The sequence below is a fragment of the Rhodamnia argentea genome, chromosome 6 (assembly GCF_020921035.1).
Source record: "Rhodamnia argentea isolate NSW1041297 chromosome 6, ASM2092103v1, whole genome shotgun sequence".
Lineage (NCBI taxonomy): Eukaryota > Viridiplantae > Streptophyta > Magnoliopsida > Myrtales > Myrtaceae > Rhodamnia > Rhodamnia argentea.
Genome location: NC_063155.1, coordinates 9,119,590 through 9,135,815, shown reverse-complemented (window position 1 = coordinate 9,135,815; position 16,226 = coordinate 9,119,590). Strand labels below are relative to the sequence as shown.

Here is a 16,226-nt window from a genome sequence, read left to right as displayed (position 1 = left end):
AAGCCAGAACTCTCTATCCATTTCGAAGAATTCGCGGGAAAATTTGTCGGTTTTCATTGTTTTTTTTCCCATGTCATGATCCCAATCCTTTCGACAACGTTGTCCAAATTTAGAATGTTGGCGGCTTTTCTCGGAAACTACAAATACATCATTCGACGTGCATCCACCAGCGCAAATGTGAGATCGATCATTTATTCTGCTCAAGAACAGGGATTGGGAAGATCGAGAGAAGACCCCGAATCGTCGGTTTCGAATCCGCAGCCACGACGAAGATTAAGCAGCACCCTTCGCTCTCTCTTCCTCCTCCGGATCTCTTTGTTCTTCATCCTTGAGGACCCGCGAAAATGGTGGACAGCGAGACGGCCAGGACGATCGTCGGCATTATCGGTGAGTTCTTGAAGACCCCCGACAATGCATGACACCTCTCTATTTTCCTAGCGCCATTCGTGAAAGAATCTTCTCGCCGACTCGCATCGGTTCGCGAGTATTCGTGGCGGTACGAATGAACCTGAATATGTGAATTGAGAGCTGCTCTTCTAACAATGCATGGGGACCATTTTTCGAAGCCCCTCCTCGTTTTTCCTTCTTGTGCACTATTTAATGTCAATACTCAATATTATGACCTCGTGGACCGATCTCAATATTTTGATTCAACCATGTCGCAGGAAATGTCATCTCCTTCGGTTTGTTCCTGTCTCCCATGTAAGCTAGCTCGCCAACTTCTACTCCTGTCTTGTTGTCTTTGCTAATTTTGATCAACGGGTTAACATTTGAATTTCCATTTTGCTTTGCATCATGGACGGATCTCATCAGCCCGACATTCATCACCATATTCAAGAAAAAATCGGCGGCGGGATTCAAGCCGGATCCGTACGTAGCGACAGTACTCAACTGCGCGATGTGGGTGTTCTATGGCATGCCCTTTGTCCATCCGGACAGCCTTCTTGTCATCACGATCAACGGCTTCGGTCTTGGTCTCGAGCTCTTCTACGTTGGGATCTTTTTCATTTACTCTCCGTGGAACAAACGTGTAAGTTGAAAATAAGAGTGCTTGTCCTATATTCATTTAGCAGCTTCGGCATTCTGATGTGTTTTCTGTGCTTTTTGCCCCGGTTTCTGCAGCGGAACATCTTACTTGCGCTACTTGTGGAACTGATCTTCATGGTTGTAGTAATTGTGATCACCCTGTTGACTCTCCATACAACAGGCAAGAGGTCTGCACTTGTGGGAATACTGTGTATCGTCTTCAACATAGCGATGTACACTTCGCCATTGACAATCATGGTATGTTGCCTGTTCGGCCCTTTTTTCCCCGAAACTAATAAGTCGCTGATCGACAACCGAGAAAATGGCAATCAATTCCCTTCTTTTTTGGTATTGGCAGAAAAAAGTCATCCAGACGAAGAGCGTCAAGTACATGCCCTTCTATCTGTCACTTGCCAACTTCTTGAACGGCATCGTCTGGGCCATCTATGCACTCCTCAAGTTCGATCCCTACATCCTGGTAAAATCTCGATACTTCTTTTTCGGTCGCATATGCTTCGGCCAAGTCTTTCGAATACAATCATGTTCTGCTGTACTAGTTGACAGTTTAGAGGAAATAAGGTGAGTGAAAGCATGCTATTCTTCAGTTCAATAACTGAAATTTCCAGGAGGATGAAGGTTTCTTTTTCAAGACATCTTTTGAGCATTTGGTTTTGTAACGGTGCCCTTGCACTTTTGCAGATACCGAATGGTTTGGGATCCTTGTCTGGTCTGGTGCAGCTGATTCTCTATGCCACATACTACAAAACCACCAAGTGGGACGAGGAGGATGACAAACCGGCTGAAGTCGAACTATCCGATACACGTGCCTAAGGCTGAGACACTCGATGGAAGCAGCGGCCTCCTCTGCATTTCGAGATTCAACTCTTTTACTGTACCCGAGTCCTTAATTTCCACAAGAACAGTGTTTGACCTTAATTGTTGTTGTAAAACACCTACTGAATGTATTTCCAACCAAACGGCAAAGAGCATATTGAAAACAGAGGAATTCCGCGTACGTTGGCAAATTTGTCTAGAACATACGCTGCACTCCCATCAGCTAGATGCTTACACACCAGATGAAAGGGCACGGAACATCTGTGTCTCCTCTATATTCTGCTGAGCATGTTGATACAGATGCTATTGGTAACAAAAACCAGAATGGAAGGCTTAAAAATTGGTTCTTTATTAACAGAGAGTGAAGTGTAGTCATACAGTACAGGTCGCCGACCCAGTCTTTCCGAGCTGCCTATGTCAAAAATAGTACACAGTTTTCATAAAATCCCTGAAAGCTTCTAAAAACTGACATACGAAAGAGGAATAGAAGAACGATAATTAGAAAATGAAGCTTTACACCATTCAAGAAGGAAAGATGTAGCAGCACGCACTCTCTCCTTGATATATATTGCCAAACCGCCATCCCTATTCTTCTGATGGATCCCCCTGCCCTAATTCTTAACTGTAGATACAACAAGCAAACACCTTGCCCCTAGAGGTTGATAGCGCTATAGTCATTGAAAATCAAAGTAATAATGATACCAACTAAATCCTCAAGGTCCACGATACCTACGGAAGCAAAGACAACCCTGTGACTGATCGCCAGGGATCATACCACCCCCTTTCGACGTGTCGATAGCCTCAAGCAAAGAGACGACCTCGTCCATCTCTGGGCGTTTGTCTAGATTAGCATCCCAGCATCGTTTCATCACATTTGCGAGAGAACTCGGGCAGCATCTTGGAATATCAGGTCTCAGGTTCTGTTGCACATATAGTTACCAAAGGGTATTAGAAATCAGAGACAACTTCTCAGTAGCAGCTGAATTACTGCTCACTATCTGCCTCTCATAATGCAAGAGATAGAACCGAACAATACCTGGCGCACCACGGCCGAAGTCATTTCTGAGAAACTAAGGTCAGGGTACGGCATGTCACAGCAATATATTTCCCATAGGCAGATGCCGAAACTGTAGACATCGCATTTTCTATTATATGGGTTTCCATTTAGTACCTGCACCCAGTTTTGTTCAGTCGCCTATTATTTATTCTGTAGCAAAATCTGCCTTTTACTTATTGGTCCTCCACTTCATGTTTTTGGTTACTCAAAACGATGAAACACCAATTCATCACTGCAATTTAGCTATATATGCTGCAAGCTGAAAAGAAGAAACAATAGAAACAGGAACAGGGAGAAGGGGAAAAAAGGACTCCCGTGGCCTTTCTGGACGGTACTGTGGAATTTTCAAACTCCAAAGTGTGAACGGATCAAAAATTGCTACAACTTATCAGGAAGTAAAAAACCAGAAATTGCTACAGTACCTCAGGAGCCATATAACCCAATGTCCCAGTCTCTCCAGTCATGTCATTGGGATTTGAAGCTTCAACACGAGCCACCCCAAAGTCTGCAATCTTTAAAATACGGGATTTGTCCAATAGCATGTTCTCTGTCTTCACATCTCTATGGACAATCTTCTGCGAGTGGAGGTAACTCAAGCTGCAATAGTTAAAATGAATATTAACTTAAGCACTTAGGGATGTAAAAATCTATGGTGCGCCCAATTAAAAGCACGTAGCGTTTTATTATATACCCTCTGGCAAGATCAAGTGCAAGCTGGACAACCACCTTGAATACTAGTTTCCTTCTCCTGTTCTTGATGAGGTAGGACTTGAGAGCTCCCCCAGGAAGATACTCTACAACAACACAGCATATGTTCCTGGGCATACTGATTGGACCATTGTCGGTTTGTATTTGTAGATCTGAAGAGCCCATTGTTGCCCCAATGAACTGAAAAGGAGAGACGGGACTGAAATTTAGAACTTGTAGAAATAACTTCGTGTTCAAGCAAACAAGGACAATGCTAAAGTTCTCGCAAATCCTATTTTGTCATTTGACAGCATGCCTCCCGATAAATACTTCCAAAAGCATTCTTGAGTTACTTAGGAAGAGAAACATAGATATAATAACATAAACCACACCACAGCTTTGAAGAATGCTGAGAAGATGGATACATGTAGGAAGTGAACATTACCGAAGAACATGGAGAGTATAAGTTCCAGAGAACTCTATTAAGTAAGAAACAAAATTATACAATGATAAAACAAACTGGTAGGTCAAAGTTCAAAAGATCTATAGAACACATTAATTTTTGTCCATCTCAGCCACCTTTTCGATAGACATTGAGTCATAACCATTTTACTATTCCCTCTTCTCCCTCTATTGTTCTGTTTTCATGGTGCTTGACAATTAGGCTCCCGTAGTCAAGATTCTCCCATGACACATCAAAATGGTGATTTTGTCAACCAAGGATAGTTTTACAATAGCGTATGTGCTTATGATGCTTAAGGTCTAAATGAAACTTGTTAATGTAATCAGCCTTTAGAGAATGCAGTGACCGACACCAGGGGAAGTTTGAGGTTCTCCTACTGTAACACTCACAGTCAGCAGATAGTACACACCAAAGCTGGCTATGCATTCTTCATTATCAATTCTTCCACAAAGCACAATGATAGAAGTCATACAGCGTATGGCGGTCCCTAGGCAAGTTAATACTGCAGCACTGAAATGCATACCGAGACTCTGCATACCTTGACGGTCAAGGAAAAAGCATAATGACAGAAAACAATAGGGTGATGCATAAACCTTGGTAACATTAGGATGGTTGAGCTTGTGCCACACCGCAACTTCTTGGGTAAAAGCAGCCCTCAGTGAAGCGATTTCAGCTTCGGTCCTCTGTCCCTCTTCACCCCAGTCAAGAAGTTTAACTAGCAAAAGACATACTAGGTCAGTGAGGCAAAGCAAACAAAATTTACTGAGCTAGGCAGAGGCAAATCACTGTTAGAAATGACGCCAATGACATGATCTCAGGTGAGTTAGCTAGATTCAAGGGACACAAGCGAATAATTTACTAAAAGGTGTTCCATGTACTGATGATACTTTTCCAGTAAGGCGAACAAACCATTCCCTAAATGATCGGCATGACCACTGGATCAATACGAATCACGGTGCAAACATCACAGCCAGTATATCATCCAAATCACTGCTTATGTAGACATATCTATATACACATATATCTCTATGGACATTGAACACAATTCCTTTCTTCAGCTCACGGTTTTACTGAGAGCCACGAAAGGTCAGATTTCAGTATGTCAAGAACATTGCATATCCTCTTGCTGCTGAGACATAAAAGGTAGTATCCTAAAGAATTAAACAAGTGTGGCAGGGAGGACTAGGTAGTCCATTCATTCCTAGACCCACAAGTTATTCAAGAAGGGGGAAAAAAGAAGATCTCGTCTAAAGACGACCATCGAGAGAACCAACATTTTTACATGCCAAACGTTTATCACCATCGTAACTCCAGCAGAAATTGCTATTATTAACCCACATGAGACATTGAGAAACAATTCTGGGGTACCAGGACAGCAGATTGAAGAGCATTCCGAGATCAAGAATCAGGCGGGGAGGAAGTAGATTGGACTGGCCGTTGACTCACCGGCGACATCCTGGCCGTCGTAGACGCCGCGGTGGACGGTGCCGAAGGTGCCGCGCGCAATGACGGACTTGATGAGCAGCTTGGCCGGGTCAATCTCCCACTCCTGCCTCTCCTTCTTCCTCGTCTGCTTCGGCAAAGACAAGCTGGCGACCAAGGACGCGCCATTGCCGCTCGCCGCCTCCTCGGCTTCCTTCCCTTCAGCCCTCCTGCCCTTCTCCATGGTCGCGGCCCTGGTGAACCTCTCGAGCTGCTCGTCGATGCTCTTCAGATCAATCTGATCCGCCCTCACATACCCTTCGCCGCTGTCCTTCATCTCGTCTCCCTCCAACCCCTTGGCCCTGCTCCCCGCAGCAACTCGATCAAAGATGGGTTCTTTTCCACTTTCTAGGATGTGGGTGATGGCCGATCCTGATCAAAATCTTGGATTGCTTCGGGGAGGAGTGTGTCCAGTCCAATCATTCAATAGGGGCACATGGAGTTGTTGCCTGTGGACGAAGAAGAGGTGCTTGCTTTCTTGGAAATCTGGATCCTCTCTTCTTTTTCTCTCCATCATCTTTCTTCGGGGTCGCATTTATATGCTTTGACTTTACGGTGGCAGTGCTCTTCTCCCTAAGTGGGCGTACTATTTAATAGATTTACTCAATGCCTCGAACATTATCATATAAATATAAATAATAAAAAATGATTCCATACACTTTAAGAAACTCGTTTTTCATGATCTTTTAACAACTTGAATAATATCATATTTTACGGCAGCCAATTCGATTCTAAACTATTGTGATTTGACTAATCTAGTCATAAACCTTTTTGACGATTTTTTTAACTTCTATGAAATGATTAGATGGGATTCAGCTAATTATCTTGATCGTGGGATATCATCGAGAAATAGAAATCCGTATTATCAGAAGATTTCCTGCGATTATTTCCAACATGGAACGAGTCAATCATCCGCTTTGGTATCTTATCGGAAAAAAAAAAATATGGTGATATTTTTCCTCCATTGATCGATAATTTCAATGTAGTTGTTTAAGCCAATTTGAATTGTCACACCGACGTTCATGTCTAATTTTGGCCATAAGGAATTCATTGAAAATTTGTTAAAAGGTTTAGGAGTAAAATGGTCAAATTGAAAAGTTTAAGACTCAATTGACCGCCGTACGATAGGTTTATGGCTTTTTGAATAGTTTTTCTTTTAAAAACATAGAAAAGTCTCAAGTCAATTTGCGGTCAAATTGTCACTCAAGCATCTAAAAAAATATGTTGATGTTTGTTTGCAAAACAAACAAACCAATGCATTTTTCTTTTTTCCACATAGAAAAGATGGAAGAATGTGAGACACTTTATAATTGAAAAGATATTGCAGCCTTTCAATTGAAGAATTGGGTTGAGTGGGCCCTACCCCACTATGCCTGTATGTGATTAAAGAATCGCGCTATTTCCAATTGATTTCGCTATTTTGGTACGGCTTATCTTTGTAACGTCATTACTAAAATTTTGCAAAGTGGATAAATGGTACATATATTTAGCATAGTAAATTACTTAAATTGGTATAAAAAAAAAACATTCACACCAATTTCAAAAATAGACTTTCCCGAAAACTTAATTGTAGCAAAGATGTCCCTAAATAATTCCAAATATCTAAAATGGGGGAAGGTAAGGATTTACAACAATTTGAGACAATGTTTCTAATAAAAGAAAAATAGCATATGCGGATAGAATGCTGTTCTTGTTTCACAAGCAAAGCTAACATAGAATAAGGCTAAGTGCCAAAAAAAATTGTTCCGTATGGTTGGTCACTATTTCTTGCGTAAGCTTGTAATACACTCATGTGGTCCAATTCAAGAATATATACAGAGACATAACATTATGTTCGTCTCGAATATTAATTTGTTGTTTCTATGTATCCCATATTGCTCGGCAAACCGCTTTTCCGAAAAAAAAAAAAAAACTCAAGCTACCAAAAGCACGTCGACGATGTATTCATAGCAAATTATACATAAAAGTGCCAAAAAAAAAATTAAGCCTACTGCCTTTGTGCCAATTCGGTCTCAAACGTTTTAACTGTTACAATTTAGTCCTAAATATTTATGCATTTTGTCAATTGAGCCTATCCGGCCAATTTAGGCTTGATATAGCTTACGTGCATGCCGACGGTCCTGCGTTATTACTCAACAGAGAAAAATTCACATTGTTAATATATCATGTTTCGTAGTGGTACTAGAACTACAAGCGGACTGCCTGGGCATCGAAGGTAAAAGGATGACCGGAAAAAAGAGAAAGGAAAGAAAAAAGATAAAAAAAAAATATTAAAGAAATTTATGAAACAATTTTCACGTAAGTAATGACCGTGTCACGTAGGATAAAGTGCATCCACGTTAATAATTTTGGGCCTAAACTGGTCGGGTGGATTTAGTTGATAAAATGTGAAAATATTTAGAACTAGATTGGTACGGTCGAAAGGTTTAAGACCGAATCGGCACAAATACAATAAATTTAAAACTTTTTTGATACTTTCCCCGCAGATTACTCGACGCTTCCCGATTCCCTTGCTCACAAGCCGGCTCTTGCACGCGCGAGTCAAGTTGTGGATGGAACCGCATTGATCGAAATTATCGGTCAAATTGGAAGACTAGAGGACCGTAATCGACACGACATGCTTAATTGTCAAGCAAAGCTAAATACATGACTATTGTCTCCTAATCTCCATCAAGTCTTCCCTTCTAACCACGGCAATTGTTGCGGTGCTGATCATTTCGGCGTGAGCCTTGCGACACGGTAAAAGAGAGAGCCGCAGTAAAAAAAACTTTCATTTTGAGACTCGACGAATGATCTGTTTCGGCTCGACAATGCTGATTTATAGTGTGATAAAATGCGATGCACCGTGAAATTGTCCTCTTGGACGATCGCGCAAGTAGTTCTAACTTGTAGGTTTATTCACATCATAAAGCGTGCTCATCCTCTCCGCGTAGGGTCAAGGCCGAGATCGCCTCGTCCGTGCAATCTCTACGACCCCGCATTTATATACACTGATTTTATAGAGGTGCGCAAAAGGATCGGAAACCGCTCGAATCGGCCGATTCTGAGGGTTCCCGATTCGAGAGTGGGAAATATACACTCTTAAGTCGATCACCCCTACTGATTTATGTGCCTTGATAATTGTCTGCCACTACATAGCGAGAACTATGGATATTTCAATGTTAGTAAAAGATTTGTTAAGAAAATTGTTAAAAAAAAAAAAAAGACCCAAAACTTTTATACTTTTTGCTAATTCAGTCATAAATATTTTAAATTTGCTGATTCAATGCTAAACATTTTAACCTTTTGCCGATTCAATCCCGTTAATCGAAAATTGTTGAATTAGACTCCGGTAGTACCACCGATCCTGATGCGAATAATTTTTAATAATTTTTTTGAATTTTTTTTTATCTTTTTATTTTATCTTTTCTTTTTTCCTTCCGACGTTGGGCGAGCACAGCCCTCACCCGATGCCGGAGGAAAAAGAAAGGAGAAAAGGAAAAAAAAAAAATCAAAAAATCAAAAAAAATATTAAAATTGTTTACGCCAACACTGGCGGTGCCACGTATGATGATCGACGTCCGCGTCGGCGATTTCATGTTAATAGGACCGAATCCATGAAAGATAAAAAGTTAAGAGCTGAATCTACAAATTTAAATGTTTAGTATTGAATTGACAAGAGTGCAAAAAGTTTAGGACTCCTTTCATAGATTTTTTCAAAGATTTGTTAGATGGACGGAGAGTTTCAAATACCCAATTGGCGTAAAGAGGAGATGAAAACCACGACCAAATCTCTGATCGTGGCCGTTTGACCATGAAGCGATAGGTAACTACGAGCACTCAACAAGTGGCAAAACGTCATTTTCCTCCCAAAGGTAAAGTCAAAGTAGAATTCCTTTGGGTTTTGCCCAATGAGCCTCCCCTGCCTCTACCGTCTCCATTTCCCATCACATCGAACGACCGAAGAGAAGTGGGTTGTCTTTTCCGTGAAGGAGACACCCTAATCCTTTTCGCCTTTCGGGAAATTTTTTTTGAAAATAACTCCAAATAATACTTGTCAATTTGGTAGAAACACATTCCCCCCCCACATCAATCTCGATGTCTTGAGTTTTCGTGTAAAATCGAACCGAAGAAGAAACGCCCGTCCCCGGCAAAACTTGTTGATAAACCTTAACATTGTTCGACGCTCCGCACGCACACGTGCATGCGGCGTATAATCCATGCTCACCGACTCGTTCGTTCGTTCGTTCACGTCGCAAAAAGTCTTTCCCTTGTGAAACGGGTTCAACGAACATGCAAGAGATAAGCTTGATCCAATGTGGTATGTGGGGCAGGTGACTATTGAGGTGGGTGTAGTAATTGGATTCGAGTGAGGCAATGTCATAATTTCGGTAAAAATCCCCCAACACAAAAAAAAAAAAAAAAAAAAGGGTTTGTTCGCGAACGTGCAAAAGGGATAAACATCGACCCACTAAGGCATTACGACATCCTAGGGGGGCCTACTTTCAACTTCTCTTTGTCAATTACTACCACTGCCACTCATTTAGGGCAAAGATATCCCTCAAATTCCACGAAAAATACCCCATAGATTCGGCTCCATTTGTTTTGCGGTGTTTGAATTGCTTATGAAAATTAGTCAACCGAAAAAAAAATACCCTACTAAAGCTTAAATTCAGGAAATGACATTCTCTTTACATAATTGAAACTTATTTCACAAAAATATGATTAGGTGCCGGCACTTGGATCATAAAACTCCGTGCTTAGACACGGGAACCCAACTCTCGTCTTGAGCCTTGGCAGCGAGGCCAAGTCCCTTGGTGCACTCGAGCTCGAATCCATCTTGGTCGGGATCGGGATCTGGCGCTCCGGCCCGAGTCCATCTAGGCAGCACCCGAGACCCCAAACACTACGCTTAGGTCCATCGAGGCGGGGTTCGAAACATCGGTGCTCGTGCTCGGGACACCAGCGCCGATGATATCAAGCTAGGGTCCTCAATGCTCGTGTCCGGGGACCATCGAGGCCGGGCTCGGGACCTTTGCTACCGTGCCCATTCCATGAATGTCGGGTTTGTACATGAATCGAGAGATCGGGGTAGAGTAAATTGTAACATAGAATATGTATGAAAGCTTGTTCTTTGTTCATGGACTCCTTCTTATATGTGGCTTCAGCTATTTTCGCAACATGAAATTGACGCGACCTAATATAACCAACAATGACTAAACGAGTTGACTACTATACGCGAGAGTCGCGTTGCCATTATTATCCTAAGCACTGTCAACAAGAACAATAAATTTAGGACGTTTTGAATAATTGACATAATTAAAAGATTTATGATTGAATTTGAAAAAAAAAACGGAATGTTTAGGATTTTCTGGATAATTTTCTCGTTTTCGCAAACTGGGTCATTGAGTTTGACTCGCTAGATGGGCTAACATGCTGGGCACGAACTACGAAACTTCGAAGTACATCTATTTTGGGCCTGATTTTAAGATATTATGAAGCGTAAACATGGTGGGCTGGGCTTCATTTCCAATCTTGCTTGGTGTCTCGTACGTTGTTTATATCATCGAGGTCGGCTTGGGACCTGTGACATCTCTTGTCCTACATTGCTTAGGAGAGGAGTCTTGGGCTAGTTTATATAGCAATGGGCCCTCTTGACTTGAAAACGCGTTTTTCGAGGGTTGTATGGGCGGCTCCCTGAAGAACAAAATGGTGAGAACTGTGTGTCCAAAGCGGACAATATCTTGCAAGTGCGTGGTGGGATAAACTGTGTATTCAAAGCGGATAATATCTTGCAAGTGACGCAGCGAAGGCGTGGTGGGACAACTTGTGTGTCCAAAGCGGACAATATCTTGCAAGTGACGCAGTGAAGGCGTGGTGGGCTCAGGCCGTTACGGCGAAGGCGTGGTGAGCTCAAGCCGTTACAATTGATATCAGAGCCGACCACAGTGGGCGCTCGCTAGTGCCGTTGAGGGCACAGCGGGGACGTTGTACCCCTAAGGGGGGGAGTATGTGACATTCATTATCCCACATTGCTTAGGAGGGGAGTCTTGGGCCGGTTTATATGACAATGGGCCCTCTTGACTTGCAAGACTCGTTTTTCAAGGGTTGTATGGGCGGCCCCCGGAAAAACAAAACCATAAGGATTGTGTGTCCAAAGCGGACAATATCTTGCAAGTGACGCAGTGGAGGCGTGGTGGGCCCAGGCTATTACGGGACCCCTGTTTGTCATGCCTATTACATGAATGTCGGGTTTTGTACGTGAATTAGAGATTGGGGTAGAGTAAATTGTAACATAGAATATGTATGAAAGCTCGTTCTTTGTTTATGGGCTCCTTCCGATATGTGGCTTCAGCTATTTTCGCAACATGAAATTGACTCGGCCACATATAACCAACAATGACTAAACGAGTTGACTACTATATACGAGAGTCACGTTAAGCACTATCAACACGAACAATAAATTTAGGACGTTTTGAATAATTGACATAATTAAAAGATTTATGATTGAATTGAAAAAAAAAAAAACTGTAGGCTTAGGTCTTTCTGGATAATTTTCTCTTTTTCGCAGACTGGGTCATTGAGTTTGACTAGCTAGATGGGCTAACATGCTGGGCACGAACTCGAAACTTCGAAGTACATCTGTTTTGGGCCTGATTTTCAGATATTATGAAGCTTAAACATGGTGGGCTGGGCTTCATTTCCGACCTTGCTTGGTGTCTCGTCCGTTGTCCATGTCCAGCCCATCATCGTAGTCAGTTCTATCTTTTGTCTAGTCAATGGACGGTCAGCCTTCCGACCACAAAAAAAAAAAAAAAAAAAAGTGGACGGTTAGCCATATCATCGGGAGTCTCGAGTTTACACTGAAGAATGCACGGTCGATCAGACAATGATCTCAGGAGTTTTTATCAGTCGATGAAGACCCCGTGCTTTTGTATCTAGAAAAGGGAGTTGGGACCGACGCAGTCAAGGGTTGGCATTTTCACATTCCTTTGAACAACCCTGTCGCGATCTTTCTCCAGGTAAAGCACCAATAAGAAAGCAATGGACCGATTAGAAATCCAAATAAAGTGTGGGAGTATGAGAGATGACTTACATGTATGAACCAGAGATATCATTGGATATGGAGACTTGATTGCGCTAGATATATCTAACGACTTCTCGATATCTTTTTCTCTTCATTTCAAAATGGCTGTGTAAGCTTCTTGGGCAAATTTTCATCCACTGGCTACTAACATGCAATGGGTCTTCATGCGGATGCGTAATCAACAGTGTAACACTAAATAAACCAAATCAATAGGTAAATTGATAGAAATAGGGCTAATCTCAATGCAAAGCAAAGCATGACTTTACCATGGTTCAATTTTCGAACATCTGCAAAGTTTTAATTAATAACGCATGCCATCTCTAAATGCTTATGCAATTATAAATAATTCTTTTTGGGATTTTCTTATTATCCAAACTAAGCTATATGTAATTTTAACCTAAGTTTAACACGCATGAATTATTAAACTAATGAAATGTAACATGGCCTGATTCTAACGACGAGCAAAATTATGGACTGTCTAGCAAGATATGCATTCTAATTTATATGATCCTAACCATGCAATCACTAAATGACATTGACATGATGATATGAAAATAATGATGGCGCTGCAAACGATGACACTGACGAGGATGCCATGGCAAGTGATGGCATGGAATTGATGTACGGTATTCTTTTACAGACAAAATAGGAAGCCATCTATACGTATAATTACCTAATTTACAATTAAGGAATAATTTAGATTAAATCCTATCATAAATTAGGAAATTTCCTAAATTGCTACATTGCTCTTAGATATCCAATTCTAAACTAGAAAAGAAATCTACCCTATCCCTCCGTTTATTTCACGGAAAACAAATGACTTGAAAAATATTTTCTTAAAAATGAATTGATGAAAACTTTTAATCATTTATGAAAATATTTAAACACGTATTGTTGTAGATAATGAATTTTTTTTATTGGCTAATTATTTCAAGAGATATGAGCAATCATTTTTAAGAAAATATTTTCCGACTCATTTATTTTCCACGAAACAAATGGAGTCTATATGCAATGCAATCTTCTCCTTCTTCTTCTTTTTTTTTTTTTTTGTATTTTCTCAAAGTAGGAAAATTTCTTAGAATAAACTCATGCAATATAATAAACCCATATAATCAATATAGGAAATGTAAATAATTCAAAAATTAGATTTGATGTCTTGCAGCTCGAATACTTCAGTATTGTGATTTTAAATATGGGAATTCTCCTAATATTTTTTTTTGGTCAGATAATTCTCTTAATTAGAGTATGCCTAAAAATCTCACCAAATCAAAGTTAGAATTAAATAATTCGAACTAAGAAAATATATTCATTAGGTTTAGTTCAGGAAATTACCTAATTTCCTCCGATGAGGAAACTTGGAGTAATGCGGTGTGAAGTAATTGATATGTCTAATCGATTCGTAACCGTTGATGTAACCTTGATGGAGGGTAAGGAAAAATGCATCACAGTGAATATAATTTGAAATTTTTTATGTCATAATTATGATTCTCATCCTTAAAAGAGCTCTTATGAGGTAAGGGCAATCCCGAAAATTATATACAGCGCGGATTGGCTTTTCTCAAGCGATGTGCGACTCCCTTCAACAGGGGCTTATCATGTAATTCACGATGAATGCGTCGCAATAAATATAATTTTGGAATTTTTTTTTTGTACTTCTTTTCAAAACAATTTGCAAGATTTCGACATACTTTCGCCTGACGATGGAAGAGGAATGGAGCCCCATCCCGACGTCACCATGTAATTCGTTTTATCTCGTCAACAACATCGTTTGACCATCCGAAGACATTTTAGACGGGCGTGAAGCTGCCAAGTCAGCTTCCTCACCGCAACAACAAATCGCGCGCGTGTTCACATCCACGTTCATGCCCTAAAGGCTAACGCCACGTTCCCGGTACACTGACAACGACCGCAGCTCACGTGCGTGGTCAACTCGGGACGTTGTTCGACCAAAAAAAAATTGGGGGACGTTGAGGAGGTGACGTCATCGCGTGGCTAAGCGAAGTGGGTCTTCACGCGCAGTACCGATCGGGGCCGTTGAGAAAATAAAGAACGAAATTAAAACGTGTTCACATCTTAGGCGGTTGACTTTGGAAACCTCGGTCTTTTTTACCACGTGCCGCTGCTCTTGGTCACTTCGCCGAACCCGAACAAGCGGGAGCGGACAAAACCGTGGCAGTTGGCCCCATTTTAGGATCATTCTCGATCTTCGGGGTGATGTCGAAATAGGAATTATGAAAGATCAGATCAGTTTTATGCATTCAGAATCGAAGTGATCCGATCTTGGAAAGGATTCGTTCTAGTAGGAACAATTTTGCATTTTTTGAAAATCGATGCCGACTATTTCGAAAGCCTTCTTACCCGTATTGGAATGACTATATATGAAACTCGTAATTACTCAATTTCTCGCTATTCGACGAGTCCGTAGCCCCTCATGGGCGTCAAGATCACGGACTCGGGGACCAAAGAGAGAGAGAGATATTACTTGACGCCGGATCTTTTCCAACACGACTTTCTTCGAACAATTGGAATAAATGATGAAATTATCGGTCAATTCCATATGGCAAAAAAGCAAAAGAAATCTTCAATGATTTAGTAAATGTCATTGTTAGAATGTCCAACTCAAAAATCTAAGCTATTAGATGAAATGACGCCACATGAATATAAAGAGCACATCAATACTCCCTCACACGTGCAATCCGAATTAAGAGTCACGTGAAGTTTGACCACATTACATGTACTTTGACCGATGGAGGGCGGATGCATACATGCGAGGGATAGCTCTGACGATGATATGTGGAATTCCAACCCAAAAAGTTTGAGTTGTTAAGTAGAAGGATATTATACGAATATAAAGATCATATCAACAAAATCTCACACGGTATCAAAGAAGTGGTCCTAATTTAAGTTTTTGGAACATTTAGTGATTCTAGAAAATCGCACATGTGTTTTAGAGTATGAGATACTGAATTCAAATTTTTCCAAGCCTCTATTTGCCTCCATAATTACATATTACCATGTTTTAGGCTTAATCCAAAGCTCGGTGTACGCGTGTGAGGGGATATTAGAATATTTGAACGTTAAATCATATCTTCACTTAATAACTTAAGTTTCTAGAAAAGTTAATAGTGATTCCACATAATATCACAATCATCATTCAAACTTAAGATCTACCATATATGGGAGCAAGAAGTTGGTTTAATTTTTGTGGTTCATATAATTCGTGGGAGATGGGAAAAAAAAAGCTATTTATCATTTTTATTTCTTATTTTATTTTCAACTTTTGAAATAAATTCATTATAAATTTGAAAAAAAAAAACACATATATGGAAATTTTACACGTCATTAGATGTATAGCTTCAAAAGTTAGATGTTCCACAAAGTAGTAATTACCTCAAATAGGGATTGGCTCTCTACAATTTTACTCATTTATTTCCCAATTATAGCAATACTCTCATTTTGGAAAAATTGTCCAAAATATCATCAACCTATTGCACTTTTGCTAATTTAGTTCTAAACTTTTTAAGCTTGCCAATTGCATCCTAAAATTTTTCAAGTTTTGCCAATTGAGTCCATCCAATCAATTTCGGTAGAAAATCGCTCATGTGGACCCC

At 40.6% G+C, this 16,226-nt stretch overlaps 2 protein-coding genes across 2 annotated transcripts; one reads left to right on the top strand and one right to left on the bottom strand.

Moving 5' to 3' along the window:
- Window positions 1-236: 236 nt before the first annotated feature.
- Window positions 237-2,088, top strand: LOC115741402 (bidirectional sugar transporter SWEET5). The gene is made up of 6 exons (XM_048279930.1): window positions 237-387; window positions 666-702; window positions 814-1,030; window positions 1,123-1,284; window positions 1,385-1,504; window positions 1,726-2,088. The coding sequence occupies exons 1-6, from the start codon at window positions 345-347 to the stop codon at window positions 1,855-1,857; spliced, it is 711 nt and encodes a 236-aa protein (XP_048135887.1). The 5' UTR covers window positions 237-344; the 3' UTR covers window positions 1,858-2,088.
- A 99-nt stretch (window positions 2,089-2,187) lies between these two features.
- On the bottom strand, window positions 2,188-6,091 carry LOC115741401 (serine/threonine-protein kinase STY13-like). Its single transcript, XM_030675267.2, has 6 exons — window positions 5,514-6,091; window positions 4,661-4,782; window positions 3,609-3,805; window positions 3,340-3,514; window positions 2,897-3,031; window positions 2,188-2,780 (listed from the first exon to the last, which is right to left on the bottom strand). The coding sequence occupies exons 1-6, from the start codon at window positions 5,824-5,826 to the stop codon at window positions 2,574-2,576; spliced, it is 1,149 nt and encodes a 382-aa protein (XP_030531127.1). The 5' UTR covers window positions 5,827-6,091; the 3' UTR covers window positions 2,188-2,573.
- Window positions 6,092-16,226: the final 10,135 nt, after the last annotated feature.

Excerpts from the sequence above, each read along its gene's own strand:
- LOC115741401 (XM_030675267.2), bottom strand. The coding sequence starts at position 5,826 with ATGAAGGACAGCGGCGAAGGGTATGTGAGGGCGGATCAGATTGATCTG. Across the intron at positions 3,032-3,339 it reads TGGGTTATATGGCTCCTGAG|GTACTAAATGGAAACCCATA; the intron begins GTACTGTAGCAA and ends AACTGGGTGCAG. Across the intron at positions 2,781-2,896 it reads CTTCGGCCGTGGTGCGCCAG|AACCTGAGACCTGATATTCC; the intron begins GTATTGTTCGGT and ends TATGTGCAACAG.
- LOC115741402 (XM_048279930.1), top strand. The coding sequence starts at position 345 with ATGGTGGACAGCGAGACGGCCAGGACGATCGTCGGCATTATCG. Across the intron at positions 1,031-1,122 it reads ACTCTCCGTGGAACAAACGT|CGGAACATCTTACTTGCGCT; the intron begins GTAAGTTGAAAA and ends CGGTTTCTGCAG. Across the intron at positions 1,505-1,725 it reads AGTTCGATCCCTACATCCTG|ATACCGAATGGTTTGGGATC; the intron begins GTAAAATCTCGA and ends GCACTTTTGCAG.